The 27,701-nt window shown below is 48.1% G+C and overlaps 1 protein-coding gene and 1 long non-coding RNA gene across 6 annotated transcripts; one reads left to right on the plus strand and one right to left on the minus strand.

The window, feature by feature from the left end:
* Positions 1-568: 568 nt before the first annotated feature.
* C1QTNF2 (C1q and TNF related 2) lies at positions 569-26,110 on the minus strand. 4 transcript variants are annotated; one of them, XM_074361032.1, is made up of 4 exons: positions 25,960-26,023; positions 16,817-16,893; positions 10,109-10,361; positions 569-6,127 (listed from the first exon to the last, which is right to left on the minus strand). In XM_074361032.1, the coding sequence occupies exons 3-4, from the start codon at positions 10,350-10,352 to the stop codon at positions 5,514-5,516; spliced, it is 858 nt and encodes a 285-aa protein (XP_074217133.1). In that variant the 5' UTR covers positions 10,353-10,361; positions 16,817-16,893; positions 25,960-26,023; the 3' UTR covers positions 569-5,513. The 4 variants fall into 4 exon arrangements, with proteins under 4 accessions (XP_074217133.1, XP_074217130.1, XP_074217131.1 ...); XM_074361029.1 differs by having other exon boundaries at positions 16,817-16,896; positions 25,960-26,022; XM_074361030.1 differs by lacking the exon at positions 25,960-26,023 and adding an exon at positions 17,649-17,763 and having other exon boundaries at positions 16,817-16,896.
* Positions 17,777-23,533, plus strand: LOC141577119 (uncharacterized). 2 transcript variants are annotated; one of them, XR_012505729.1, is made up of 2 exons: positions 17,777-18,942; positions 19,387-23,533. It is a non-coding gene; the product is annotated as an uncharacterized LOC141577119 (long non-coding RNA). The 2 variants fall into 2 exon arrangements; XR_012505728.1 differs by having other exon boundaries at positions 19,535-23,533.
* Positions 26,111-27,701: the final 1,591 nt, after the last annotated feature.

The following is a 27,701-nucleotide window of genomic DNA, read 5'->3' on the forward strand; positions in this document are numbered from 1 at the left end:
GAGTTCAGTAAATATTTATTGAATAAATGAAGTGGCCAGAATTGGCCTCTTGATAAAGTCTACCCAGTTCAAGCTTGGCTCCTCACAGCAGTCGGTGCTGTGGACCACAGGACGACCCTGCAGCAGGGGGCAGGCACCTTCAGGACCCCCACTCTTCTCTGCTCCCCATTCCTTATAGAAGGTGGCTCTTCTAGACCTCTGTGTCCTCCTCCGGACAGGTTCTGCTGGTACAATGCCTCGAATGGGACTCAAACCAGCGGATGGGGAGCTTTTCAAGAGCCATTTGCCCACACAGTTCTGCCAAGCGATGGGGCAGCTGAGAAGTAGTTCAGGGTTTAACTCCCCACTTAGCCTTTCACCTCGGAGGCCCTTGATCTCCATGTAATTAAGCTCACACATTAAATGAGTTTTATGGGATAAGAAAGCCCCATGTGGAAGATGGAATTTTCACACCAGGAGGCCATTTTGGATAATTGTCAGCCTCAGCGTGAAAGCCACTTGGGGTGAGGATGAATGGGTGTTATGGGTTTACAAGGGCATCAGCAACAATAAATACCAGAGATGAAGCTGAACTCTTCTTGTTTTTAATCAGGGCCAATCTGAGGCAAACTATAAAGGAGATGAAGAATGTCTTTAAAGGGGTGGGGGGGAAGCAACTTGCCCAGAGCCATCTTCAGGCTCTTTCTGAGAGATTCTTTTTAGGCTTTTGTCTCTGAAGCAGGGATAAGCCTGGAATTTCGCAGAGGTTATCAGAAGCAGATCAGCACCCCCACCCCCCTGACACCGAGGGACTGGTTGGGCCTGTGAGGTTAGCGTCACAGCCAACGTCCACCTGTGCCCTGTGGGAGGGACACCAGGAAAGGGGAAAATGAAGAAAAAGGAACACACACAGTTGCCACACCCCATTAAAGAGTAGAATCAGAGACTTTTTTTTTCTCTCTCTCTCTCTTCTCCTTAACAGAGGCACTGGGGATGGAACCCAAGACCTCGAGCGCACCAAGGATGTGTTCTAACATCGAGCTATCCCCCCACCACTGAGGTCTTTCCTATTACAGTTTTCTCCTCAGTCCGGCCCAGAGATTGGCAAAGCCACTGTAGTTCAGAGTTGGCCGAGGAGCCTGTTAACAGGCCAGACCCTCAGGCCCTACCAAAGAAATGGAGGGGCTGCAGCTGTCTCCATAGCTCACTCGGCCCTGGGAGGTTCTGACGCCCCACCTGTCTTGTAGATCACAGGTGCCTTCCCTGGCCTGGGCACAATGAGGGCTTAGGAGACATCTGCTGAATCAAAACGTCATTTTGCTCTGTGGGAGGGAAGTGTTGGCTGGGTGGCCCAACCCCCGCCACTCAGGAGTGCTCCCAAATCAGGGCACTTGCCCTCCCTTCTCTGGTTCCCCTCCCCCAGGGACACACAATGAGTCCGGGAAGGCCTGCTGCCCACAGATGGGTTATGTAGCTGGAAGTGCAGCCTCTAGGTTCTAGGACTCAAATTTCCCATCTGTAAAGTGGGGACAGTGATCATAGCAGCTGCTCACAGGGGTGTTGAAAAGCTGAAAACAGATAATACACGTCATGCCCAGCAGATGGCTAATGTGCAGTAATAGTGAGCCATTACTTGTCTTCTCGCTCTGGAAACCTCCTCATAGCAACTGTTCAAAGTCTTCAGAGGAGGCGAAGGGCCAGATGTGAAAGTTCAGCGTCTCAGAACACGCCAGCCGGGTTCATCCAGCTATTTTACTGTATGTTTCAGGAATTTCAGGCTCTTTTCTTAGCTCTGCTTTGGAGACCAAAGCATAAATGTTTAGTGAAAAAAAAAATGGATTCTGAGATCATCTGATCCAACCTTTGGTTTCACAGCTAGGGAAACTGAGGCCACCTGATGTGAAATGGCATGGCCACAGTCACACAAGAAGTTGGAAGACAGAGCTGGGACTAGAATCCAGACTCGGCTGTTTCCGGGACAACAGCTGTATTCCTGTACTCTGCCAGCTGTTTCTGCAAGTTAGAATGTACGTGACATCCCTTTAACTGAAAATGCTGCGGAGATGTGTGGCTCATGTGTTCTTATTTTTCTTTTTTTCCAGCGGAGGGTCATGGTCAAACAGTGTCACAGGTCAGAATCTCTGTCTTTTTCTTTGCTTTGGCTGGGAATCTGAAAAACAGCCTGGGGAAGAGACCAGGGAACATCTTGCTGCTGCCAAGGCTCCGGACCCGAGGCTTGTGTGGTAGACGTTCGTCCCCTAGTGGACTGAGTGGAGATGACAGGCAGGGAGTGAAAGAGTTTCCACCTTCGTGGCTGCCTACCGTTCTGATGCAGCTTGTGCAGCTGGGCCTGCCTTACCTCCACCCTAATGCCAGCACTATCAGACAGAGCCCATCTTTACTTAAAATGTCAATATTTTGTTCATCAAAATTTTTTCTTTTGGTATTAATTTTAATTTATTAAAATATTGCTTTAAAATATTATTTTTATTGATTACTTTGGGTGGCACCCCCTTTAAATTTTGCACCTGAGGTGAATGCCTCCTTCACCTCCCCCTGATCATAGTCTTAATCCAGAAGCCAGCACTGGAAGACCCCACAGATACCCTACAGAGACCCCGTTGCTTGTCAGATGAGCCATGAGGCCCAGCGAGGCCTGAGCTGGCGGCCTGTGAGGGCAGCATGGGTCTCATGCTCCCGGCAGTGGAATAATCAGAGCCGCAGGTTTTCCCCAGGATTTCTCCGGAAGGGGACAGTGACAAAGGCTCTCTCCTTGCCCAAACTCTAGCCAGGCTCCTCTGAGCCCTCTTCTCCACCAGGCCTGGCAGCCTTGGCTAGTCAAGACTTGAACAAACACTAATATAGTTTCTAACAGCTCAAGGCCGCATCCTTAGAATGACCCATGCCCCGCTTAAAGTGGCCGCCTGAAAAAAACTGAAGGCAGCCGAAAGAACGTACTGTTTGTTCCCGCCAACATCTGAAGATCACGCCCCTATCTTCCAGTCTCTGTGGGAGGGTAGGACCCCCACTTTGATAAAAACCAGTTGGCAAATCCCGGTGGGTTCTGCAGGGACCAGCCCCCCACTCCATTTTCATAATTTTTCACTTCCTGAAGTCCACAGAGCCCCCACTCAGCCCCACCCCCATCCCCTCATTCTCCCTTTAAAACACCCCATCACTGCTACATAAATCAAAGTGAGTCCAATTCACTTTGGATCCTTCCCTACTAAAGTCGTATATTAAGGATTGAAATCAGTCCTCACTACTTTAACTAGTGTCCAGCTTTGTTTCTCTTGGATAACGTCTGTCTTTTGAAGTGTGTCCCTTATGAGAAAAGACCCTGGGGCCAAAGGCAATTTTATTGCACAAAGATGCGCTGAGTTCCGGGTCGGCCTCAGTGCCTAAAGCATGAAGGCCTAAAGACAGGCCCCGTCTGCTGAGGCCCACAGTAAGCCGTCAGAGCAGGAGGAGGGGCTGGTGCCCCAGCTTGTCTGGGAGGGGCCACCTCCTTGGAACCCCTTCCTCAACTGGGCTTGCCTCCTGCATCATCTGCCAGATGACTCCGGGTCCTCCAGGCAACCAGGAGACAACCACCCTTGGGAGTGTTAGGGAACAAACCAGCCCTCATCCTTGCCATCAGCTGGCCACCAGATACCCCCTCCACTCTGTCACCCTCTACAGCCCACCTGCCATTAACCTAGCACTCCCAGCTCACCACTTCCTGCACCCCTGGGCCACATCCAAGGAAGACAAGACCACAGCCTTGTGTCCTGCAAGGTCTCTGCCTCCATCTGCCCCAGCCCCCTAGCCGAGTGCTAAGTCCCCCAGCCACCCCTCGTCATCCCCACCACCTCCCTGGGGATTCCCTGGCGGGCTGCTGGGGGGGACACAGGTTTAGGTCAGACGCTCTGTGGGTCCTGCCTGTCTTGCTCAGGCTGGGTTTATTACCCAGGCTTCACAGGGTTGAGTCAACTGCCTTCAAATGCCTGCATCCCTGGGGGAAGGAAGAGGAAGTGGCTACAGGTGCTTCTTTAAAAAATGTAAAATAAAGGGAGAAAGGAAAAAAAAAAAAATTGTTTATAGACAAAGATGCCCCTTGAGACGCTGGCCCCTTCCTACAGGGGTGCTGGGCAGGACCCCAACCACACACTAATCTGCTTGGGCCCCAGACCCCTTGCTGGGTTTCTCAGACCCGTCCCAACCCCATACTTTCTACAGCCCAAAGAAAACAGAGTTCTTTAAAGTAAATCCATTTTTTTTTTCATGGAGGGGGCCACACCTTCCAGGACCACTCCAGGCAGCATTTTCTGTCCTCGAGGGGGCCCTCTTGGCCTCGCCTTTCCGGTTACAAGTTGGTCAGCACAGTCTGCCTGGGACCTACGCCTCCATAAGAAAGTTCTCGGCAGTAATTGACCTCGGGGGTGGGGAGGGCGTCTCAGCACCAGCCGCTTAGATCCCTGCGCGCTGGAAACCCGTGCGGAGGGGGCAAGTTCGTGTACAGGCATCACTCCTGCCCAGTGGTTCTCAGGCTTGTGGATACCCCAGGTATCTTCCTGATTGAGAAGTGGGTCTGCAGGTGATTTCTAACTAATAATGAAGCACTTCAGTGGGGCACTGACTTGACTCCCGCAAGAAGCAGATTCCAGGTTACCCCTGTGTGAATGTCACGCCGACTCTTCCCTTCTAGAGTAGAATGAACTCTTTGCTACGGGCTGTGAGATTCTGAACAACCTTCCAGCCTCGCACCCCAGGCCTCCCATCTCTTTTCTCCCTTCGCCCATCCTTCTGGCCTTCAGCAGGTCCTCAGATGTGCCAAGCTCTTTCCTGCATCAGAGCCTTTGCACCTGCAGCTCCTTCCGCCAGGTCACCGCTGCCCGGACCCCTGCCTGGTTCTATCTTCTGCTTTAGGGCTCCGCTTAAAACTGAACCTCTTTCTGGTACTGACTTGGAGGGGACTTCAGAGAGCCTTGGGGAGTTGTGCGGGGCTGGAGATATTCTGTTATTGATCAACACACAGGTGACAGGATGTACGTAGGTAAAAATTCATTGCGCTGTCCACTGAAGATTTGTCGACTTTACTGTATGTAATAAACCTGAAAAGTTGAAATCTGAAAGAACCAATGTCTCCCTCTTCCCTGTCTCCTGTTCTTCCTATGACTCTCGACCATGGCTTGTGCATTTCCATCCTGGCCCAATAATTACGCTATTGGCTGGTTTATTTGTAAATTGTATCTCCCATCGGAGTGTAAGCCCCGCGAGGAGAGAGCCTCTGTCGGTCCTGTTCACGGAGGTGACTTCCAAAGTGTAGCACAGTGCCTGCCACACTGTGCATACTGAGAAAATTAGCGAGTGGAGAGACGGGAGGGTGAATTAAAAAGCTTGGGTTTAATGATGGAGGGAAACAGGGGTAGAGGAGGTCGGCCTGAGGTTAGAAGCTCCCGATTCCCAGTCCCCGGCGGACAGTTCAGGGGTCTTGCTCTGGAAGTACAAGTCTAGGAGCCACTGGCCTCCTCGGAGACCCAGCACTGGCCGGCCTACACCTCGTTGGGGTTGTCCTGGTCGGCGTAGATGAGGAAGCCCGTGAAGAGGCTGTCGGTCCAGTAAGGGTCGTAGAAGAGCCCATTCTGCTCTGAGTAGAAGATCTGGAGCCAGACCTCGTCCCCCTGCTTGAGAGCCAGGATGGTGGAGCCCGAGGCCACGTCGTGGTTGCCCGTGTTGGCATCGAAGGTCCGGATGCGGTACTGGCCGTTGTGCACCAGGCCGATGGCCAGGTGCTTGTTGGCCAGCGTGATGTCGTAGGTGAAGTAGTAGATCCCCGGCACGCCGCAGACGAACTTGCCGCTGGACGCGTTGTAGTGGCCGCCCTCGTTCATCAGGATCTTGTCGAACTTGATGGGCAGCCGCTCCCGCGGGTAGCTCTTGGTCACCGCCACCGAGAAGGCCGACTTGGCGTGGCCGCTGCCGCAGCTGCAGGGGCCCGGGAGGCCCGGCTCCCCCTTCTTGCCCTTGGGCCCCTTCTTGCCCGGCGTGCCGTGCTTCCCCGGGGCCCCGCTCACCCCCTTGGGGCCGCGGGGGCCGGCGCGCCCAATGGCCCCGGCTTTGCCCTTCGGTCCTGGCTTTCCCCGGTTACCTGTCCGGCCAGGAGGACCTGGAAGACAGAGCAGCTGGCGTTACGGAGGGGACCTCAGAGAACAAGGCAGAGGCTGCTGGCCCCTGGGCTCTCCATCCTTGGAGCACAAGCCTTTGGGTAACGGAAAGAACAAGGAGGCTGCGGAGTCGCAGAGAACTCGGTGCACATCCTCATGGTGTAAACTGGGGCGCTTCTCCCAGGCTTACCTGGAATATGGGCATGGTGATACTGACCTTCCAGAATCCTGTGGATCAGGGCAAAAATAATCTGTAACAATTCATGCCCTTCCCTTTTCCTGACTTCCAAGGAAGAGTCTGTTTTGTCTGCCGGATCAGTCCTTCCACGGGCTGTGCTGGTAATGGGTTGAGATGGGAATTGGTGCTGTACACCAGAAACGGGCACAACATTGTAAACTGCCTATACTTCAATTAAAAAAAAAAAAAAAGAATTGGACGAAGCCGTTTGACTTCAAAACACTGACTCTAGTGAAATCCCCGTGTGGTGCCCAAGGTCCCTGCCCACGTGTGCCAGGGCTTTTATATCAGCACAATAGTTGTACAACAGCAAAAACGAAGAACAACTAAATGCCCATCCAAAAGGAAGTGATGAAAAAATTACCATCCATCCATTATGTGCAGGAGTTTAAAAAATGAGGCAGATTTATGTGCATTATATAAAAATTTCTCTCAAATACACTGTTAAGAGAAAAAAAACAGGCGGCAGAAATTTTTTTGTTGTTGTTAAAAAGAAACCACAAAGCTATTTCTATACCCATTTAAGCACCTGGCACACAGTAAACACTCGCTAAATATACTTGGCATATCTTGCAGAACATTCCCGCAGTAATGTTTACTTGTAGAATGGCTCTGGGTTTTTAATACCCATGTTCTAATAATGTGCATTTCACTGAATAGAATATTTTTAGCTGATGGTTATGTAGGAAACATTTATATTTTTTGTCCCCCAAGCTCAATACAATCTTTTAGACAAAACATATGTGGGTAATGACTGGAATCACGTTGAAATACAATTTTGCAATGGGTACAAAGTGACTGACAGAGTTGGGTGTAGATGTTTTGAAAAGCATGGTGGATGTCAGTCAAGGAGCCTGCTTCTGGAGGTTGCTGGTGCTAAGCTGCAACCTAGCATTGCTGCCCACAAGGATAGTGCTTGCTCATTGGCCTATGAACTGGGTGATCAGAAAGCAACGCTGTAGGCACTTTACATCCTAACAAGGCACTCGGCTTCTTATTTGTATATATGCAGGCATTTCACTGTGTTTTAGAGTTTTAGGTTAACATGTAATACATTTAAATTTTTCCTATTTTAAATAATTGGGGAATCAAATCCCAAATAATTCTTTTTTCCCCCACTAAACATCTAGTTTTCAGTAACAGGATGCTTATGCTAAGTGCCTGGCAGGGCTGGATATTATTATTATTGTTTAAATTTTTATTTATTTATTTATTTATTCTTATTTTTCCTTTTTCAGGGGGCTGGGTATTATTATACACATATGTAACTATGTAGAAAGAGGCCAGGAAGGATGAACATTTAACCAGTTGATACTGGTTACCTCTGGAGGATGAGAGGAGAACAAGGAAGGGTAGGAATTAAGGAGGAATCTTGCTTTATTTATATTGTTTGAATACATTACATTGAGAACGTATTTGGGTACTACTTGTGTAATTAAAAATAAAGGAATGGGGAACAAAATAAAACTAAGAAAGGTCAAAAAAGCCGTTCCTTGAAAAAAATGAAAAGAAACAAAAGATGCAAGAAGGGACCATGAGAAGAGGAGCGATAAAGACAGAATCATTTCGGATTCGAATTTTGGGGGGAGACAAATAGATAAGGAAGCTTATCTGGAAGTTTTATGATGTATTTTGTATTTTCTGGTGGTGGGGGTTAGGTTTATTTATTTATTTTTAAATGGAGGTGTTGAGGGTGGGACCGTGGACTTTGAGCAAGCTAACGCACCCTATCCCTGAGCTGCACCTTTCCCCACTTATGATGTGTTTTGGATGTGCTGCCTTTTTGATTTCCTTTTTTTCGAGAAACTTCAGGAAAAGCCGACTTTACTTGCCAAAACCTTTCTAGAGATGGATTTCTATGTGTATGTCGGAGGGGAGAGTGGTTGAACATTATCCTTTATTGTGACTGGTCCCAGGGTGACCTGGCTTTTCTGGGTTACACGTGTCAGGACTCTCCATCTCTCGACTCTGCTTTCCTTGGTGTGTTCGCTTAATTCTCAGTGGCGACTCAATATAGGGCAGGAGAGTTGGCCAAAAACAACCCCAAACCCATGTCCTCATAGCTCTTGATTAGGGAAGAAGGGCAATCGCAGAGATCCCCTCTCACCCCTAGGAGTCACAAAGCATATGCCTTGGAAACTGGCTGGCTCTGCTTGGAGCACGTGTTCAGACATGAATCGACCACTGTGGTCAGCAAATGGGAACAGTGTCATCCAGTGCCTGACACATTGTGAGATACCCTCAAGTCAAAGCCATTATCATTATTTTTGTTTTGTTTCGGGGGGAGGTAACTTGGTTTGTTTATTATTTATTTGTTTATTTAATGGTGGTACTGGGGATTGAGCCCAGGACCTCGTACATGCTTAGCTATACCCTCTGACCTATACCCTCCCCCTATTATCATTATTTTTATAGTTATCCTTCTGGGGAGGAGGTGCCCTTGGAGGAATTAACTTGGTGCAATAGGAAAAGGCCAGGACTTGGAGTCTGCTCCCAGCCTGTTGGGTGAGCTCAGCAAGTCTGTTAAGGGGGACTTAGATGTACCATTTACTGTATGTCTACTCGGAGACAGGTGCTTCACGGGTCAGTTTACTTCATCTTCACTGCACCCCGCAAGGTAGGTGCTGTTATAATCCCTATTTTAGAGGTGAGGCAACTGAGGTTTGGAGAGAGGTGAGGTCATTTGCCAAAATTGGTATCCAGGTTTGTTTTCAGAGTTCAAGTTCTTGGAGCTACGATGTGCTATTCTCAGCTTAGTCTCTCTGGCTCTGTGCCCTCATCTGTCACATGGGGGCAACGTGAGCACCTCGTTCACGGGATGGTATTGCTGTACCAGCAAATGTACCACATACTCAAAAGTTCTATGTCAATATTGAAATGCCATACAATGTAAAGTTATTATGATTTCCCTCAAGCTTAAAGTGTACACTTTGGGGTGCTGCTGACACTGAAAAGTGCTTGGTAGCATTTAGAGATAAAAGGAATATCAAGGAAGAGCGGTATCCTGTAGAGAGTTTCCAATCTGTCTGTGCCTGCCTGGCTTCCCTTCTTTCGGGAAAGTGCCCTTCACTACTTCACGTGGTCCTAGTGAGGCTGCCAATCTCAGCGACCAACTGTCCTCACCACCCACGCACATACACCTAGGGGTGGGAGCATGACTCAGTCCTAGCAAATGGTGGAACCTCACCTCTGTGGTCAAAGGGATTGGTTCAGGCTGCACGTGTGGTCAAGGAGGATCAGTCATCCTGAGATTTACTTTATGGATCAAGCCATGAGGAGGTAGGCTTGAGCCCATCAGTGGGCATCTCACAACTTCCAGCCTTTGTGAGAACCAAACCAACACACAGAGAGAAGCAGAGCCTTGGCAACAGTATTTGAACTCCTGGATCCAGCTATTCCTGAAGCTCAGCTCTCGGACTTCCTAGTTGTATGAGGCAATAAATTCCATTTGGGACTATAAATTGGGTTTCTGTCACTTGCAACCAAAAGAGTTACAAATAATATTTCAGGAGACTTGGTTAAAGTCACTCAGTAAAGCAGTGGCACAGCTAGGTCAAGAACACAAGATTTGATGGTCACTGTTCCTTTCCGGAGAATAAACAGTGACAGCGATTAAGAGACATTAATTTGGTTTATAACGAAATGAGTTAATATGAGTTTTCGTAACTTCACAAACCCCTTTCATGTCAGATGCTGTCAACTGCAGGTGGGAAGGAACAGGAGAGACAAGCACTGGGCCGCTTACCTTCTTCTCCATTGTCCCCCTGGTCCCCGTCCTGGCCATCCTGGCCATCTTTGCCTGGAAAGCCCATTCTTCCCACCATTCCTGCTGGCCCTGGAGCTCCTGGGGGGCCGGCTGGGCCCTGGGGGCCAGGCAGGCTGCAGATGAGTTGAGGGGGGCCCTTCTGGAAGTCCCTGCGGGCGAAGGCACCTAGCAGCGGGTCGGCAGCACAAGGAAGGGCGCAGGCCAAGAGCACCCAGGGGATCATGGTGGTCACCTGGAGGAGGCAAGAGAGCTGTGAGTGGGGAGTCTGGCCACTGAGCTCACCGGTGGTCAGTCAGAGAGGCTTTCAGAGTGGGAGGAGGAGGAGGCACCAGGGAGAGACACAGATGTATTTCAGATTCTCACTCTCTTCTACATCTCATGCAAGTAGCTGGACAGTGTCATCACATCCTGAGGACCTGTTTGGATGAACTGAGTCATGGACCCAGAAGACACTTTCTCTGCAGTGGCGGGACTGACAGCCCAGTGACAGCTGATGGGGAGGGGCTGTGGATGGAGAGAAACGATCCATGGTTTCATTCGAACAGGTGGCATGAAGGGAAAGTTACAAGGGCAGAAATACTTCAAATTGCAGGTGATGATTTGCAACTAGGCTGCTTCTCCCAGGGGACTCAGCACAGCTCATCAGTGGGTGAGAATTGGGGTATCAGCTCTGAGCGAAGGTGGCCCAAGCCTGAGCAGCGCTGGTGGCCCATGACTGCAGCTCCTCTGCCAAGGGCTTCCTGTGCATGGGGCTAAGAGCTTTCCATGCATTACTTAATCTCACAGCATCCTTACCAGATAGACACAGGGGAGGAAATGCAGGCTCAGAGAGTTTCACAGCATGACTAAGTCAGGGAATCAGCAGGTGGCAGGGCTGGGATTTGAACGAGGCCATGCAGATCCAGAATTGTCTGCTTTTTTTTTTTTAAGTTAAAAAATTATAAAAAATACACTTATATTGTTAAAAAGTTAAATAATATTATAAGGCTTATAATGAAAAACTGTGTGTGATGTTCAGTCCCACCCATCCTTCACTTCAAAACTCCCTCCCACCCCTCAAATGCTTTTGCCTTTTCTTCTGATATTTATCCACATTAAAATATAATGTGCTTATATGGATTTTTTTGATTTATCAATTTTAGACGTTGCTTTCGAATTCCTATTATGACAGATGAGGATTTTTTTTTTCTCCCTCATGGAGTTCAAATACAATTTTTGACTAGATCAAAAATCATTCTTTGAATGATTGTAAGCAATGTTTACTGCTAAGCTGAGCACTGTACTATAATTATACTTTTTTTGTATACACTTTTCTTACTGGAGATATTGATAGTTTTATCATTTATTTGCTTTGTTCTCTACACTACTATTTTCTACATTATCAAATATGTCAGGTAATTTACCTCCTCCATTTATTTTCCTGCAGACATAAATCCTAGACCCCTCTATTCACCTGTTCTGATCTCTGTAAATGCGAAGCTGTCATCCCAGGATCCTCATTTATCACCATCATGCTGATTCTCTTTGTCTCTCTCCTGGGTTGTATCTCCTGCTCTACGAATCCAATGTCTTTCTCTTTTTGTTTTATATTCTATTTTTCACTCCCTCATTTTGGTGGCACATACCCTGTAATAGCTTCCTGGAAAAGAGGTGTGGGGCATAATTTTTTGGAGACTGCAAATCTCAGACTGCCTTCATTTCACACCATGTCTTTAAGGCTGGGGCAGCAACAGCATGACCATACCAGAGACCAGAGTGTTATGTGCCCAGAGATTATCTATCTACCCCCAGCCCCTCGCTGGGAAGATGCAGAAGCCAAGGTCCAGAGCAGAAATCAGTGCCTTGTCTAGCTCAGTCACTTTGCAGCCAACAGCCTCTCTCCCAGGAATGAAAACAGGAGGGAGACCACTCCTTCCTGCCACTTCCTGCCTCTGAGATGAACTCTGAAGTGCTAACTTGCTCCGTGGCTTTAGGTAAGCCCTTTTCCCTCTCTGGGCCTCGATCCCCACCCCCACATGAAAAATAAGGGGTTGTTCCCACGCTCGAGCGGGCATCAGACTCCCCTGGAGGGCTTGTTCAAACCCAGATTGTTGGGCCCCACCCCAGAGTTTATGATTCAGTAGGTCTGGGTTGGGGCTGGAAGATTTGTGTCATTATACAGTATCCAAGGCATGCTGCTGCTGGCAGTCCAGGGACTGACTTTGAGGACCACGGGACTAGAGGATCTCTCTCTAAGGTCCCTTTACCTTTGTGCTGACTGAGACTTTCAGACTCCACTTTGCCCTCTCTTTCCAGATACAAAGCCTTGGGGGCTTCTCTCTGTTCTTGCACTGACTTTACCTGATCCAAGCCCTCAAGCATGAGGGGGCTCCCCGCAGCGTGGCGCTGGCAGGAACCCTGCTCAGGCCTCACCCTTGCAGCTCCCACTTCCCTCCTGGGCTCTCAACCTCCCTTCCCTTCACATCCTGCTTTGCCTGGGGCCTGGGAGCCTGTCCAGACCTCCGGGCTGCCTCTGGAAACAGGCTAACTCCATCTCTCCTCCTGGCCTCCTCCAATTCTTTAACCCTGGGAACAAATGAAGGGGAGAGAAGCCAAGGCAGGGAGACTACAACACTGCACTGAGCTGGTCCTCAGGGGGCCAGCCCCAAGGCTCACCCACCTGGTGACTTTGGACAAGTCACTTTCTTTTTCCAGACCTCAAAGACTAAATGTCACAAGGGTGTCTCTGGCCAGGTAGAGATGATTTAGTACCAGATACTGCCTTTATTTAAGGCAGGACATCATATAATAGCAAAGCTATTATCTTTTCAATTTCTATAATCCTGATGAAGAAAAAACAGTTTCAGTTTGGTGAAGTGGATCTTTCCTGCCTCCATAACCCTTTCTAATATCCCTCTTCCACAACCAGCGCTGTCATCTACAGAAGTCCACACCTATTCTTAAAGAATCTTGAGCAAGCCCCCACAAATATGCATGAAGACCTTGGAAACCCCCAGACAGGACCAAGGTGCCAGGGACCCTGGGACAGAGCATTTGCTAGGATGCAAGGAAGGCCAGCGATTGACAGAGGCACAGGTTTAGCTCTGGGTACTTAGCTGAAAGGAATTTCACATCCTTTGAAGAGAATGTAAAGAAAGACTGAGTGGATGAGCAAAAGAGGTTGTTAAAATAGAAATTTTCACCTGGGCACCAGGACACATGAAAGGCTGCATTCTAAATCCAAGGGTCAGGCCAAAGTGAAGAACTGACAAAGGAAAGTTTGAAAGCCTATCCCACAACTCTTGGCACTTTTGGATTTTAAAATGCAACAGCCTCCGTGGAGGCAGTGTGCCCGTGCCTGACACCAGCAGGCCTAAGGAAGCTGGAGGTGGGAGGGCGGCTGGTGGCCCAGGTGGAGGGGGAAGAGAGAGCTCTCTGCTGCACAGGAAAGGGGGCTGACTGCCTTCTCACCCTCCCTGGTAGGTGGAAGGTACCAGACGTTTCGCAGCCTGAGCCAGAGGGCTCAGAACAGAAAGAGAAGGGCTCAGCAGTGATGACCATGCAGGGTGGACGCCAGAAAACCAGAAGCCCAGGGGGAGGCCTGGACTTGCCGGTGAAAGGAAAGTATGCATGGCTGCCTTTACAGCTGTTCCAGTCCTAGGGCCCAACACTGGAACCCCCAAGGGGCCCGCAGAAAGCCCCCACAAAGGAGACAGCTTCCACTGCTGTCGGGCCCAAAGGGCAGAGGAGCCCAGCCCTGTGCCAGCCAGGAAACAAGTAAGAACCTGAACCCTCCTTCCATCTCTTAACCTCTCCTTCCGCTCCTTCCTTCAACCCAGAGAGAGGTGAGTGGAGAAGGGAGCAGACGGCCCTGTCAGCCTCACACTTTCTCTGGGGGACAGGGGGAATGAAGACTGAAGAGTGGGTTACGTGGGAGTGAACTAGCAGGGGGATGGGGAGCGCCCTCACTGGCTCAATTACAAAGAGTAGAGGGAGGCAGACAGAGCTGCAGTTTGAAGCCTCCCTGGTGGTACCCGTGCTCAACATGGGCTGCACAGGCCAGAGCAGAGGTGGGAGGCTGATGTGGCAAACCTAGCAGAAGTTTACGTGCATGATGGGCTTTTGGAAAACTGTGTCCGAGATGCTCCCCAGGCCCCAGGAATCTCCGTCTCCTTCCCTTGTCTACTTGGTGAGAGTCTTGCCAAACTGACCTCAGTGTTACTTGTGAGGTGGGACACATCTGGGCCACCAGAAGAGAAATCAAATTCTCAGGGCAGGTATGAAATGGTTCGGAAAGTTGCACTCTGCAAATATGTGGTGAGGGAGGGAGGGAGGGAGGAAGGAAGCGGGTGGGAGCCAGTCTCCTAAGCAGAGGAGAGTCTGCAAGTCAGGCAGGAAAGCGAGACTGCCGGATGCGACAGAGGAAGGAGGGAGGGGAACCGAGGGTTTCTGCTTAAGGCTCCCCTCTTTCTTCTGACCTCCACTCCGAGCCACACAAGCCAGGCAGGAGGGAGAAGGGTCTGCTCTCCAGCCCACATCAGGTCCGCCAGCACCAGCCTCTCTGGATAACAGGGGATCCCGCTCAGTGACGCTGGCCCAGGGCAGGCCCCAGCGGCTGGGTGGAGGAGCTGGGCTCTGGAACATGCAGGGAGGAAGGGATTTCTCAGAACTGGAGCCTGGAGACTCCGGCAGCCCTAGCCAGGAACTGTTTTGGAAATACAGGCAGGGAGACTAGGTTCTGGTTCCAAACCTACCGGGAGGGAGAGGCAAGTCTCCTTGCCTCCAGGGCACCTCCAAGAAAGACCAGGCTCCAAATAGCCCTGCTCCCAGCCTGTAACTCCACCTTCCCCGCCAACCTCCACTCCACACCACGTGGGTGAAAAAAATAGGGGCCCAGTGCTAGGACAGGGGCCAAGGCCCCAAGGCATCCAGACAGATTAACTCTTGCAGGGTCTTTTAAACAAATTTAGAAGGACAAACTTGAGGGGAGCCCCAAGGGACCAACCCCTTCAGTTACAGACAGGGAAACTGAGGCAGAGGCAAACCAACTTAACTGGATGCCTGCAAAGTTCCAGGGACTGTGCAAAGATTTTTATTGGAATTATTTTATTTGAAGTTTACAATAAACTCTATGAAGGCAGTAAATGTATTGTCCCATTTTTTGGAGGAAGAAACAGTGGCTCTGAGAAGTAGAATGATTTATCCCGTATCACACAATTAGAGCAAAGGGGACAACATTCAAACCTGCGTCTGAGGGGCTCTGAAGACCACGCGTAACGTACTTCACCTTGCTCCCTTCCTGCTGTTTTTTTTTTTTCCTGTTTTATAGAAGAGGAAGCTGATGCTTGAGAAGCTAATTTGTTCATGTTTACACAACTAGTTCATGGCAGAAGCTATATTTGAACTTGGGTTTGGCTGACCCTAATGCCCAAATGCTTTCCATGATGTCAGCATTTCTTAGATTTTAATTCCTAAATATCCCAAATTACAGAAGAGACATTGAAGCATATGCCAAAGCCACACACAGCAATAGAGAAATTTCTTTGATATCTCATCTTTTATTATATCATTTTGTACACACACACACATACACACAGAAAAACATATGGTTTTGAAAATGTAAAAGTGTTATTTTTTCTCCCTTAGGATATTTGATGAAAATGACGCTTGAGGAAACCTCCTGACTTCTGAGAGACCCACATGTGGCTCAGCCAGGGTGATGGGGGCAGTCTCCTGGGCCCTGACACCCCACCACAATCCACTGTGGAGTGTTCATGGGGTGTCCCCAAGGGGCTGGACCCAAAGACCAGGACCCCTAGCACCATCAGCTCATTCCTTGCTTAGACACAACAAGAGCCTCTATCCTGGTCTCCTGCTCCCCCCAGGGGAACTCTCCATGAGCCGAAGGGATCGTTTACAAACATAACTCAGCCACGCCACCTCCTGGACAGTCGCACGCCAGTGGCCCCTGGCTGCGAACAGCAAACATGGGGACCCCTGACCTGGCCCTAAAGGACCCGGCCCCCAGCATCCACCCTAACATGGCTCTTCCCTTCTCTTCCTGCACCTGCCTCCTTCAGGCCAAGCTCTATTCTGCCCCTCTGCCGGCAACTCAGGGGCCCCACCTCTCGGCATGCTGGCACTTCATCTGGGAGAAGCTGTGTTTCAGCTTAAATGTCACTTCCTCCAAGGCCTTCCTTGCAGACAGGTCTCCGTTTGGAGCCCTATCTTTCCAGGCCTTACAACTCACTTGTATTCACTGCACCTGTCTGCTTACCTGCTCACTGGGCCTGTCACCTCTCCCATTAAAATGGAAGCCCCTTGGGAGCAGGGACACCTGCTACATTCCCAGGGTTTCCAACTTCCTTGCACACAGTGGGTGGTCAAGAAATATTTTCTTGATTAGTGAGTGTTTGAGACCCCAGTCTCTGTTCTGAAGAAAATTCACAGTGAAGAGAAAACAAGTGGTCTAAATCCAAAAAGGGCACTGGTATCCTTGGGTTCAAGTAAGTTTTCTCCTTTCCCCAGTTTTTCTAACTCACATCAGATCCAATTCGAATCCCTTCTTCCTTTTGGCCTTCTGGAGCACTGGGCCACCCACCCCCCTACTACGGGAAGGGGGCTTGCAGAATATTTTATATATACCAGGTACTCCATAAATATCTGTTCCATGGATAAGAAAAAAAGAAAGTATTCGTCTTTCCTCACCTCTTAAAAAACTGTCTTAGTTCCTAAATCGTCCTTTCTGGTGTGAATTGAATAGGGAAGCCTGCAGGTTAGTCTTCCTGCTGAAGGAAAAAAATTGTTAGTTGGTTAAACCCCCCAGATGGAATCATGAGTTGCTAAACTTAGATGAAGTTCTTCAGTCTGGTTTTAACTTGGGCTTCTCATCTCTAAGTATCTAATGCTTCATAAAGACACACGTTCTAGGAAAACACTAGGCGCTGAAGTGCTTCAGCCTGGGGTTCACTGTCTTCCTCTTCCTCCATTTGCCCTTGGCCATCAGGACACAAATCCCGGGTTCACTCCCAAGGGCCCTCTACTCAGACTGTGATGTGGGAAGGGCCCGCAGTGGGGACACCGGTCTCTCACTGACTCTATTTGAATGTGATCTGGCAGCAGAAACTCCAGGGACACCTGTCTGGGCCTTGAGCTAGGCTGCTGAGCCTGACCTCTGCACCATCCCCCCGGAGACTGAAAGATATAAATTGTACTCAGTTAAATTTGACCTGTCGGTTATCAGGTTGTGACACACTTACAATGAAGGGTGGCGTTTCACTCAGTGATTAAGAGCCATGAGAAACACAGACATTTAGTTTCCTCAACTGTCTGATGGAAATCACAGTATACCTACCTCACAGAGTTGGTACGAGAATAAGATAATGTATTCAAAGCTTCTAACCCAGAGCGTGACACAGTAAAAACGCACTCGTAATAAAAAGTGCAAGAGGAGCAACAGAATGACAAAGCCACACTTGGCTACTGAGGGAAACCCAAGAACACTGGTCTTGCGTTCAGAAGAAGTGGGTCCCAGTCCTACCTTTGTAACTCACAGGCCACGTGGCTATGGAAAAGTCATTTCCTCTTAGCTGGGCCTCCATTTCCTCACCTGTAAGATGCAGCTCATGTAACCCTCACCCCATCTGCCTTATAGGGTTCCTCTGAGAATCAAAAAAGAAAAGGAATGTTGAAAGCGGAACATGAGACAAAAGTTAGAGCCTTGTTTAAAATCGTAACTGCCACCAACTGCAGCCGAACTAACAGCACAATCCTGACCTCCCACCAGGAGCTCCTGGAGTGTTTCAGGCGGGGAGCCTACTTCTGAGTTGGGGGGACCCCTGAACCTCACCCAGCCGGGCAATTCTCCCGCGCTTGCAGTTAAAAGGAAAGGGCTGGTGGTAGGAATGGGGTGGGGCTTGCTCGCAGATGAAGCTCATGCAGATGAAGCTCGCTGAAAATTCGCTTTGATGGGAGTGGAAATTCCGTGCTGAAAAGCACCCCATTCCCTCCCCCTTCCCAATCCAAATTCCAGGAAGCAGATTGGAAACAGCTGGTCTGAAAAGCTGAGCCGAGGCCCACGGGAGGAGGGAGGGCTGGCTGCCGTTCCTCGCACCGCACTCAAGGAACCAGTCCCCATTCCTGGGACCTGCAGACCGATGCCCATTTGGAAACACTCCAGCACCGAGTCTAAACACCGAGGATTAAAAGTCTTGAGTCCCACTTGCCCAAAGACCTCAGAAAATATGTGATCTGCCATTTTCTCCTCCCTGCAGCCCCGGACCCTGCTTCTGGCTCTGTCCGGAAAGAGAAGGCCAAGGCCAAAGTGTGACCCAATGACGCAGAAGCCAAGATCTCGCGAGGTTTGTCTCAGCGGAAACTGAGAGCACACCGGAAGTCAGCCTGGCAGCCCCGCGTACCACCACGTTACGTCTTCGCATAAATCCGCCCTAACCCTTACAGACGGACTCGCGTGGCGTGTGGTGTTGGGGGCGTGAAGCCCACCCCTCTGGGCGCTGGGCTGCTTCAGGTGGGACCTCAGCTGCCCCCGCAGTGAGCGCCAGAGTCAGGCTCTGGAGCGGCTGAAGCCAGAGCCATCAATCCCCGGACCTGCCCACGGCTTCTCTCTGCCGCGGAGACCCAGGACCGCAGTGAGAGAAGCATGCCGCTGATGTGTGGGGTGTGAGGACGGGGAAGGAGGCCGGACGGTGTTCGGAACCCTAGCCTGCTCTCTCCTGAGGGCCGGCTTCCACGCGGCCAAGCAGAACGCTGCCCAGTAGGGATAGGATTTGAGCCACGTGTATCATTTTAAGTGGGCTCCCTGCCACGTGAAAGAGGTGAAATGAATTTTTATAATATGTCTCACTGTTACCTCAGTCATCATCCTTTCCACGTGTAATCAGTGAAAAAATTATTGAGGTAGTTTACGTTTTTTAATTAGCACTAAGTTTTTGAAGCACAGCGTGTATTTCGCACTTGTAGCACGTCTTAATGCCACATTTCAAGTGCTTAACAGGCACACAGTGACTACTGTGTTAGCTTGAAGCAGAGCCCCCTGAGTTGAAATCCCACAAAATAGCTGTGGGACCTTCTATAAATTATTCATCCTCTCTCCTTCATCTTCTTCCTCCTCTTCTCCAAAATGGGGATGTTAATAATAGTACCTACCTCTTCTAAGAGGGTAGTGGTGACAGGGATTTAATATTCCTAGAGTAAGGCCTGGTATATGGTCAGGTATAAAAGCATTAACATTATTATTTTATTATTGTTTGTCCTTCTAGAAAGCAAACAAGATGACAGATGTTGAAAGCGAAACATGATAACAAAAAATTCAGACCTTGTTTCACAACATTGTAAAATGACAATAACTCAACAAAAAATGTTTTAAAAAATTCAGACCTTGTTTAAAACTGTAATTGTCACCAACAGCAGTTGAACCAATGAAGAATCACCCTGATCTCCTCTGTGAGTCCTGTGGCATTTCATGAAGGCCGCTGTATTCTAGTAAGTTCTCCATTTTCCGGTAAGCTACTTTGGGTTGAGTTTCTGTCTGTTGCTACCAAAGGAGAGTCCTAGGGAGGCATGGCCTTCACTTCTGCCCTGCCATTGCATCTTGAGGGAAGGATGGAGGTGTCTGGCTGGGGCCCATACCCCTGATCCACCTGGTGTGTTCATGCACCACAGTACAAAGCTAGGTGAACCAGTGGGAGAATGTTTATCTCATCAAATGACAGGAGGTCAAATAGGATATCACGTATGCAGATGCTTGGTGCTGTGGCTTGAAGAGAATTCCCAATAAATGGTGTTGCTTATTCTTAATTGCCTGGCGAGCCAGACACGGGGGATCTGAAGATGAAATGATGTTGTAGGGCACGTGGTCTGGTTATACTGAGGGTCTAGCCTGGCATACCTGTGAGACCAGCAAAGAAAGCAAACCTTGCTCCTTTTTTCTTTTTGATACAGACTCTCTGAAGGAGCATTTAGGACTATACAGAAGGCAGAGGAAGGAAATCTGGGGGTTAGCTAATCCCTTGGGATGGTATAAAAGGGACCATGCTTGCAGATCCAGGAACTGAGGGAGAGGAACAAAGTCTGAACTCTAAAGGACTGGGGATAAAAAGGTGTTTTCCGTGACTTCCCTGGGCTCGCTGGCTTCCACTGAGTCGCTTTCGGTCAGGTCATGATGGGCATTCAGGGTAACTGTAAAGATCTGACACAAGGCTGGCCTTCGAGAGCACAGAGTTGGGCTGGTGGTTGTGAGATGATTAAGAGTCATTTTCTAGCTCTTTGACCTCTGTTAAGTTATTTAACCTCTCAGTTTTCTTGTCTGTGAAATGGGAAAACCAATACTGTATGGTCTTATTTGAATCATTTGAATTTGGAATAGCATGCTATAAAAACACTTATTGTTTCACTTTATGTGTAAAAATTTGTCAAGAACCTTGCAAGGCTGTTCTAATAGGAAACAGAAATTTTAATGGGTAAACAGAAATACCTGCCATCCTTTAGTAGGTGAATTTTGAATTACACCAACTTGAATTATTTGCAGTCTTTAAGAATGCCTCCCTGAGTAATATGATTGCTCGTACCGGCTTTATGGGGTAATTGTGAACATTAAGTAAGATCATGTGGTAACCAACCCACAGTAAGCACTCAGTAATTAGTAATGGTAATCTGATATAATCATAAGATATGAAAACAGTGAGTGATAGAATAGAAGAAGGTTAAACAAGCAGACCTGGGTCTGCTGTTTCCCCATCTGTAAAATGGTGAGAACCGTGAGCTTGTGAGGAGTCGAACAGTTGTGAGCTTCAGGTTAAATAGCATTGAAGGCAGCTGTAACAGCTGAGGTGAAGTTGTGAGCTTCAGGATAAATAGCGTTGAAGGCAGCTGTAACAGCAGTGTGACTTGAATGCAAAGGTGCAGGATTTCTATGGGTGTACCCTATTTAAACAAGGCTGTAACACTGGAATTTAGTCATTTAATGATCAGCTTTTTGTTAAGATTGCAACATGCAAGGACCTCTGGCTGAGAGCTGTGGAAGATGGCCTTGCCACTGAGGAAGTTAAAATCTAGAGAAGAGGTGACGAGCTGGTTTATCAATGGCCTTATGGAAACCACAGATTGCACTGTGCTTTTATTGTTTTTTTTTTTTTTTAATTTGAAATTGTTGCCAGTGTAAAAATTGGGAGATTTTATGTTAAAATCAAGATTTCCAAACAGTATACCTAGGGATACATCTAACTAAGGAGGTAAAAGGCCTGTACTTGGAAAACTATGACACTGATGAAAGAAATTGAAAACAACACAAACAGATGAAAAGCTATACCATGCTCACGGATGGAAGAATGAATATTGTTCAAATGACCATAGCACCCAAGGCAATATACAGATTCAGTGCAATCCCTATCTAAATACCAATTGTATTTTTCACAGAATTGGAACAAATAATTCTAAAATTTGTATGGAAACATAACATAAAAGACTCCAAATAGCCAAAACAATCTTAAAGAAGGAGGATAAAGCTGGAGGTATCACACTTCCTGATTTAAACTTTGTATACTACAAAGCTACAGAAATCAAAACAGTATGGTACTGGCACAAAATCAGACACATCAGTGGACCAGAATAGAGAGCCCAGAAATAAACCCACACTTGTATGGTCAATTAATCTATGACAAAGAAGCCAAGAATATACAATGGGAGAAGAGACAGCTTCTTCAATAGCTGGTGCTGGGAAGCTGGATGGCTATATACAAAGGAATCAAACTGGACAACTTTCTCACACCATATACAAGAATGAACTCAAAATTGATTAAAGACTTAAATGTAGGACTTGGAACCATAAAACTCCTAGAAGAAAACATAAGCAGTACACTCTTGACACTAATCTTAGCAATAGATTTTTTTAGTGTGTCGCATCAGCCAAGGACAGCAAGAACAAACATAAATAAATGGGACTACATCAAACTGAAAAGTTTCTGCACAGTGAAGGAAACTGTCAACAAGACAAACAGACCACCTACTGAATGGGAGAAGATATTTGCAAACAGTATACCTGATGAAGAGTTAATATCCAAAATATACAAAAAAACGCATACAACTCAACATTAATAAAGCAACTGGATAAATGTAGACGGCCTACAGACACGTGAAAAGATGCTCAACATCGCTAATCATCAGAGAAATGCAAATCAAAACCATAATGAGGTACCATCTCACACCTGTCAGAATGGCAGTTATCAAAAAGATAACAAGTGTTGGTGAAGGTGTGGAGAAAAGGGAACCCTTGTGCACTGTTGGTGGGAATTTAAATTGGTGCAGCCACTATGGAAAATAGCAAGGAATTTCCTCAAAAAATTAAAAATAGAACTTCTATATGATACAGCAATTGTACTTCTGGGTTTTTATCTGAAGAGAACAGAAACACTAAACTTGAAAACATATATGTACCCTTGTGTTCGTTGCAGCATTATTTACAGGAGCCAAGATATATAAGCAACTGAAGTGTCCATCTATAGATGAATGGATAAAGAAGATATATATAATAGAAAATTACTCAACCGTAAAAAAGAATGAAATCTTGCCATTTGTGACAACATCAATGGACCTAGAGGGTATATTATGCTAAGTGAAATAAGTCAGACAGAGAAAGACAAATACTATATGATAGCATTTATGTGTAGGCTCTAAAAAATGAAACAAATGAATAACCACAACAAAACAGAAACAGACTCATAGATACAGTTGGTTGCCAGAGGGGAATTAGGGGAGAAGAAGGATGAAATAGGTGAGGAAGATTAAGAGGCACAAACTTCCAGTTATAAAATGAGCCATAGGAATGTAATGTACAGCATAGAAACTATAGCCAATAATATGGTAATAACTTTGTATGGTGACAGATGATAACCATACTTATCATGGTGATTATTTTGTAGTGTGTAAAAATACTGAATCACTATGTTGTACATTTGAAACTGCTATTAATATTCTGAGTCAATTACACTTTTTTTGGTAATTTCTAAATTTTCTTTAGAATCTGGAGGATTTGGCAACATTCTGGCAGGGCTGGCTATCTCTTGGACAAAGTGTTAAGAGCTGAGTTGTGTTTTCTCCAAATTCATGTGTTGGAGTCCTAATCCCCAAACCTGAAAGTAAGACTGTATTTAGAGGTAGGATCTTTAATGAGGTCATTGAGGTCAAACAAAGTTATATAGATGGGCCCTAATCCAATATGACTAGTATTTTTATAAGAAGAGATTTGGGCCCAACCCCCAGACCAAGGGATGACCATGTGAGGTCACAGTTAGAAGGCGGCCATCTGCAAGCCAAGGAGAGAGGCCTCAGAAGACACCAAACCTGCTGTCACCTTAATCATGGACTTCCAAACCTCCAGAACTGTGAGAAAATAAATTTGTTGTTGTTTAAGCCACCTCGTCTGTGGTACCTTGTTACAGCCGCCCTCGCAGACTGATCCACAGGACCTACATTCTTCAGTGTCCAGTCCTCACCACTCCCAGATGCTGTGCATCCTTTTCACTTATATATCACGCACAGCCCTTGTTGGTATATGAGTTTTCAACCCTGATCCACAGGAAAGGGTATTCTCCATGTGTGTGTGTCCTGCATGTGTGCTATGTGTTCTTATTTCAAAGCTTCGATGTTCATTTGCTCGTCTAAGTCTCCTCACAGTTCTAAGGGCTGGTATTATCATCCCCACTTGGCAGAAGAGGGAACAGAGCTCAGAAAAGTGAAGTCATTTTTCCCAGGTCAAGCCTGGGATGGAACCCAGGCCTGTTGACTCAGGGCCCAGGGCTCATGTCCCTCTGTCAACCTCTAATTGCAGCCCCTCTGCTTGGGCACAGGACCCGTGTGTACATAAAGCCTTAACTAACAGGGCAGCTGTGTGTGTGTGTGTGTGTGTGTGTATTACAGAAATAAGCCAGTTACAGCAGTGCACAAATCCAAGGGAAGATTATCCCCTTGAAAAAAGATTTGGCATAGAATTCCCTTCAAAAGTAAACCTAGATGAGAACTTGATTAACAGAAATCTGATTTATGCAGGAGTTCATCATCTCATGGAAGCCAAGCCAGGTTGGTAGGCCCCTGACCTAGAAGGAATGGGGAAGCTGTGAGCATAAATGGGGACTCTGTTAACCCATGATGAACATTCAGCACCAGAGACTGGGACTTACGAAAGCAGGTGAAGAAGAGGGAAGGACTAGCAAGATAGGGAAGAATGGAGGGAACCTGCAGAGAAAGAAGTAACTTCTTGGGGAATTTGCTGAATATTTGATGGAGGCAGAGTAGCTTTGGAGGTGCCGCAGGCTTGTGAAGGAAATCTCAATTCCCTAGTGGGACGACACACTATACACAAGAGCAAAGTATGTGCAGATACGGAAAGATGGCCAAGATACACTGCTAAGTGAAAAAGCAAGTTGCAGCATGGAAGGTCAAGTATGATTTTCTTTGAGTTAACGAAAGATGTACACACATAAATACAGATGTGTGTGTACGTGTGGGAAATTTGTGAAAGGACATACACCTTGTTAAAGGGGTAGTTACCTCCCAGAGCTGGAGAGGAGCGTGTGGGCTTTTACTTTTCACCTTCCACCTTTGTTGTTTGCATTTCTTATGATGAGTATTGTTAGGGTTACCTTTTTGTTTTAAATGATATAAAACTAAGGCTTACGTATGGGAAGACAGGCAAGGTCATGGCCCTGCTCAGGGTGAGGAGAAATCAGACACCCGGGAAGAAATGAACCTTGTGCTGCACTTGTATCAGAATGAAGGGCGGCAGTGAGGTTCTGAAGAGTGTGGCGGGTCTGCAGAGGGGCAGTTGAAAGTGGGCACCGTGGGTGTGATTACCAGCTGACAGAGTGAAGCAGAGGAGAGCTGTGCAGGTGGGAGAGCAGAAATGGAGGAGCGGAGAGGACTTGGAACAACACTTAAGTGAGCATCGGCCCACATTTATAGGACACTGTTACTACTATGCTGCTGGTTCAGTGTGGAGTCTCTGGGAGATGGCCAGTCTAAGGAGGGGACTCTTGAAGGGTTCCATGCAGTAGAGTTTTGCAGTCAAAGGGCAGGAGAGGATTGCGCTGAGGTTGTGCAAAGGACTCGGGTGTTAGAGGAGAGACCTGGGCTAGGAGGCTGCAGGAGGTCAATGCAACCGTTCAATGGAGAAGCAGGGTCTGGAATGGGGCAGCGGCAGTGGGGATGGAGAAATAAGAACACAGTAAAGAAGACAGGGCTTGGAGACTAGTTTGGGGGAGAAGGGCGAGGGAAGAGAGTTTGAAGAGCTAGGTGCAAATCTCAGCTTGCCAGTCTGTATGATGTATTAAAGAAATGTCAAGAGTAAAATGAGATAATGCGCTTGATAAGTAAGTATGACTGCTAGCTTGGGTGTTAGACTCAGCAGGATTCAAGCCCCTTTACCACCAGTTACTAGCTGTGCAACCTGCGTGTCATTAATGCCTCTGAGCATGGTGCCTCTTTTGCAGGTGGAGATAACCTGTTGTCCTGGAAATGGGACAGCTCGTGTGGAGGGCTGGCAGGGCCTGGCGCAAACCAGGCGCTCAGCGAATAGTAAAACTAGTACTAACAGCAAGGGAAGCGCTGAGCACAGAGCCTGGAACGCAGCAAGCGCTCAGTAAATGTCAATCCATGTTACAATTCATAAGGCAGAGGACTGAGAGCCAGGAATCCGGGGGCTGCCCGGCCTGCAAAGAGGGGATGTCCGCAGAGCTCTTCCTCCCACCTCCTCCTCCTCCCCACCCCCCCCCACCCCCGCCCCGGCGCCGCCTGTCCTCCCTCTCCCCGCCCGCACTTTCCACCGCAGCGCGGACACTCACCCTCGCCGCCGGCCACGTCCAAGGCGTCTGCAGCCACGAAGCTCTGGGCCGCGCTCCGCGTCCCCGCCGCCTCCCGCGGCGCCCGCCCCAAGCATACTTTTCCCATCCCGTCATGGGCGGGAGGGAGCGCTTTCCGCCCGGTCACGTGGGCCAGCCCGGCGGAGCGGCGTGCTCTCTTGGGTTTGGAAAAAGGTTCCAGCTCTGGTGACAACTTGGGTGTGTGGCTGCATCGCTCTCTATGTAGAACTTGTCAGTGCATTTGAAGTTTCACGTGCACGAGAGTAATTGTCACCGAGGCGTGTGCAAGGGTGCGGCTCTGTGTGCTTGTTCCTGAGCATTCATTCCACTCTGGGTGTAGGGGTGCTGTGGGCATGACGGCTTCTAACAGAGTACCTGTCCCTGTGTACTGAATGTGCATGTGCTTGAGAGTGATTATGGACCATGTGCACGTGTTTAGTGTGTGCTTAAGTGCATGTGTCCAAACGTACATCAGGGTTGTGTCTGCACGTAAACATGTTCATATGCAAGGTTGCAGCATGGTGTGCAGTGGAGGTGTGCTTCAGTTCTGGGTGCACACGATGGTGGCTGGATAGCTGTGTGTTGGGTGCATGTTTAAACGTGTGTCAGTAGGCAGTAACCACATAAGACTGTGTGGTGTTGAGTGGCACTTGTCTGTGCAGCGGCTCATGCTGTGTGTGTTTATATGTACGTGTGCCTTGGTGTGGACTCTGTCTAGATGTGAGCGTGCACATACATAATAATGGTCAGGTGCCCCTGCGTCCCAGCCCTTCTCTCCCTCCTCCCCAGAAGATGAGGCTTCGCAGGCCTCACTGTCTGGCCCAGACTCAAGTCACTGAGAGACGTGCATCCTGCCTGAGGGTCCCAGCTCCCAGACAGGCAGAGTGACCATGTTTAGTAGCAAATAGACACTAGAGGAAAGAAAAATTATCAGAGGGCTGGCCTTTGCTTCTCCCTGTTCCTTCCACTAGCTACCAGTATTTCACTTAGCCACCAGAGCATCTGGTTAACAGATGGAAAATGACCCAAGCTTTACAGTCAGAATTTTAACGAGGGCAAGCATTCAAACTCTAACGCTGGTTTCTCCACCTTAGACAAGTCAGTTACCTCCTAGGCGGTGTTTCATTTTCTGAAAAGTAGGACAAATAATAATTATATTACCTGCACTGTCTTTCCCCCCAGAGTTGGGACACTCACTCATAGAGGTGTTTGGTAAACTACTGAACTATGTAGACAATTGTTATTAATATTACATAAATGTTATCTGAGGGTGAGTTAGTGGGCTCAACAAACATTCATTTGACAAACAGTTAATAAGCATCTATTATGTGTCAGACCCCGGCTAGGTGCTGGAGGATGAAGAGGTGGACCAGATAGGCTTGGTGCCTGGCCTCATGGACCTGAGAGTCTGGTGGGGGTGATACAGGTGTTTTCATGTGCTTGGTCCAGAAGAGGAAGACACTGAGTATGAAACGGGAGGCCAGGGGGAGGCCTGGGGAAGTGACATGCAGTTGAGCCTGAGAGATGGTGGGGATTTGTCTGCGCGTAGGGATGGTGAGAGCTGCAAACACAACTGAAAGACGGCATGTGAAGGAGAGCTTCGTGTGTCAGTTCACAGGCAGCTGGAAAAGAGACCTCCACCTCCCATCCCGCCTGGGTGACTTGGTCTGTCCCCAGATGTGTCAGGAATGGAAGAGGGGAGGGAACTGGGCTGAGAATGCCTG

This window comes from Camelus bactrianus, chromosome 3 (genome assembly GCF_048773025.1).
Source record: "Camelus bactrianus isolate YW-2024 breed Bactrian camel chromosome 3, ASM4877302v1, whole genome shotgun sequence".
Taxonomy (NCBI): Eukaryota; Metazoa; Chordata; class Mammalia; order Artiodactyla; family Camelidae; genus Camelus; species Camelus bactrianus.

Bases quoted from the DNA above. Each gene is read 5' to 3' on its own strand.
- C1QTNF2 (XM_010950303.3), bottom strand. From the start codon at position 26,073: ATGACGGGATGGGAAAAGTATGCTTGGGGCGGGCGCCGCGGGAGGCGG. The intron at 10,362-25,959 runs GTGAGTGTCCGC...TGCCTCCTCCAG, and splicing joins GGACGTGGCCGGCGGCGAGG to GTGACCACCATGATCCCCTG. The intron at 6,128-10,108 runs GTAAGCGGCCCA...TCTGTCTTCCAG, and splicing joins GGGGGACAATGGAGAAGAAG to GTCCTCCTGGCCGGACAGGT.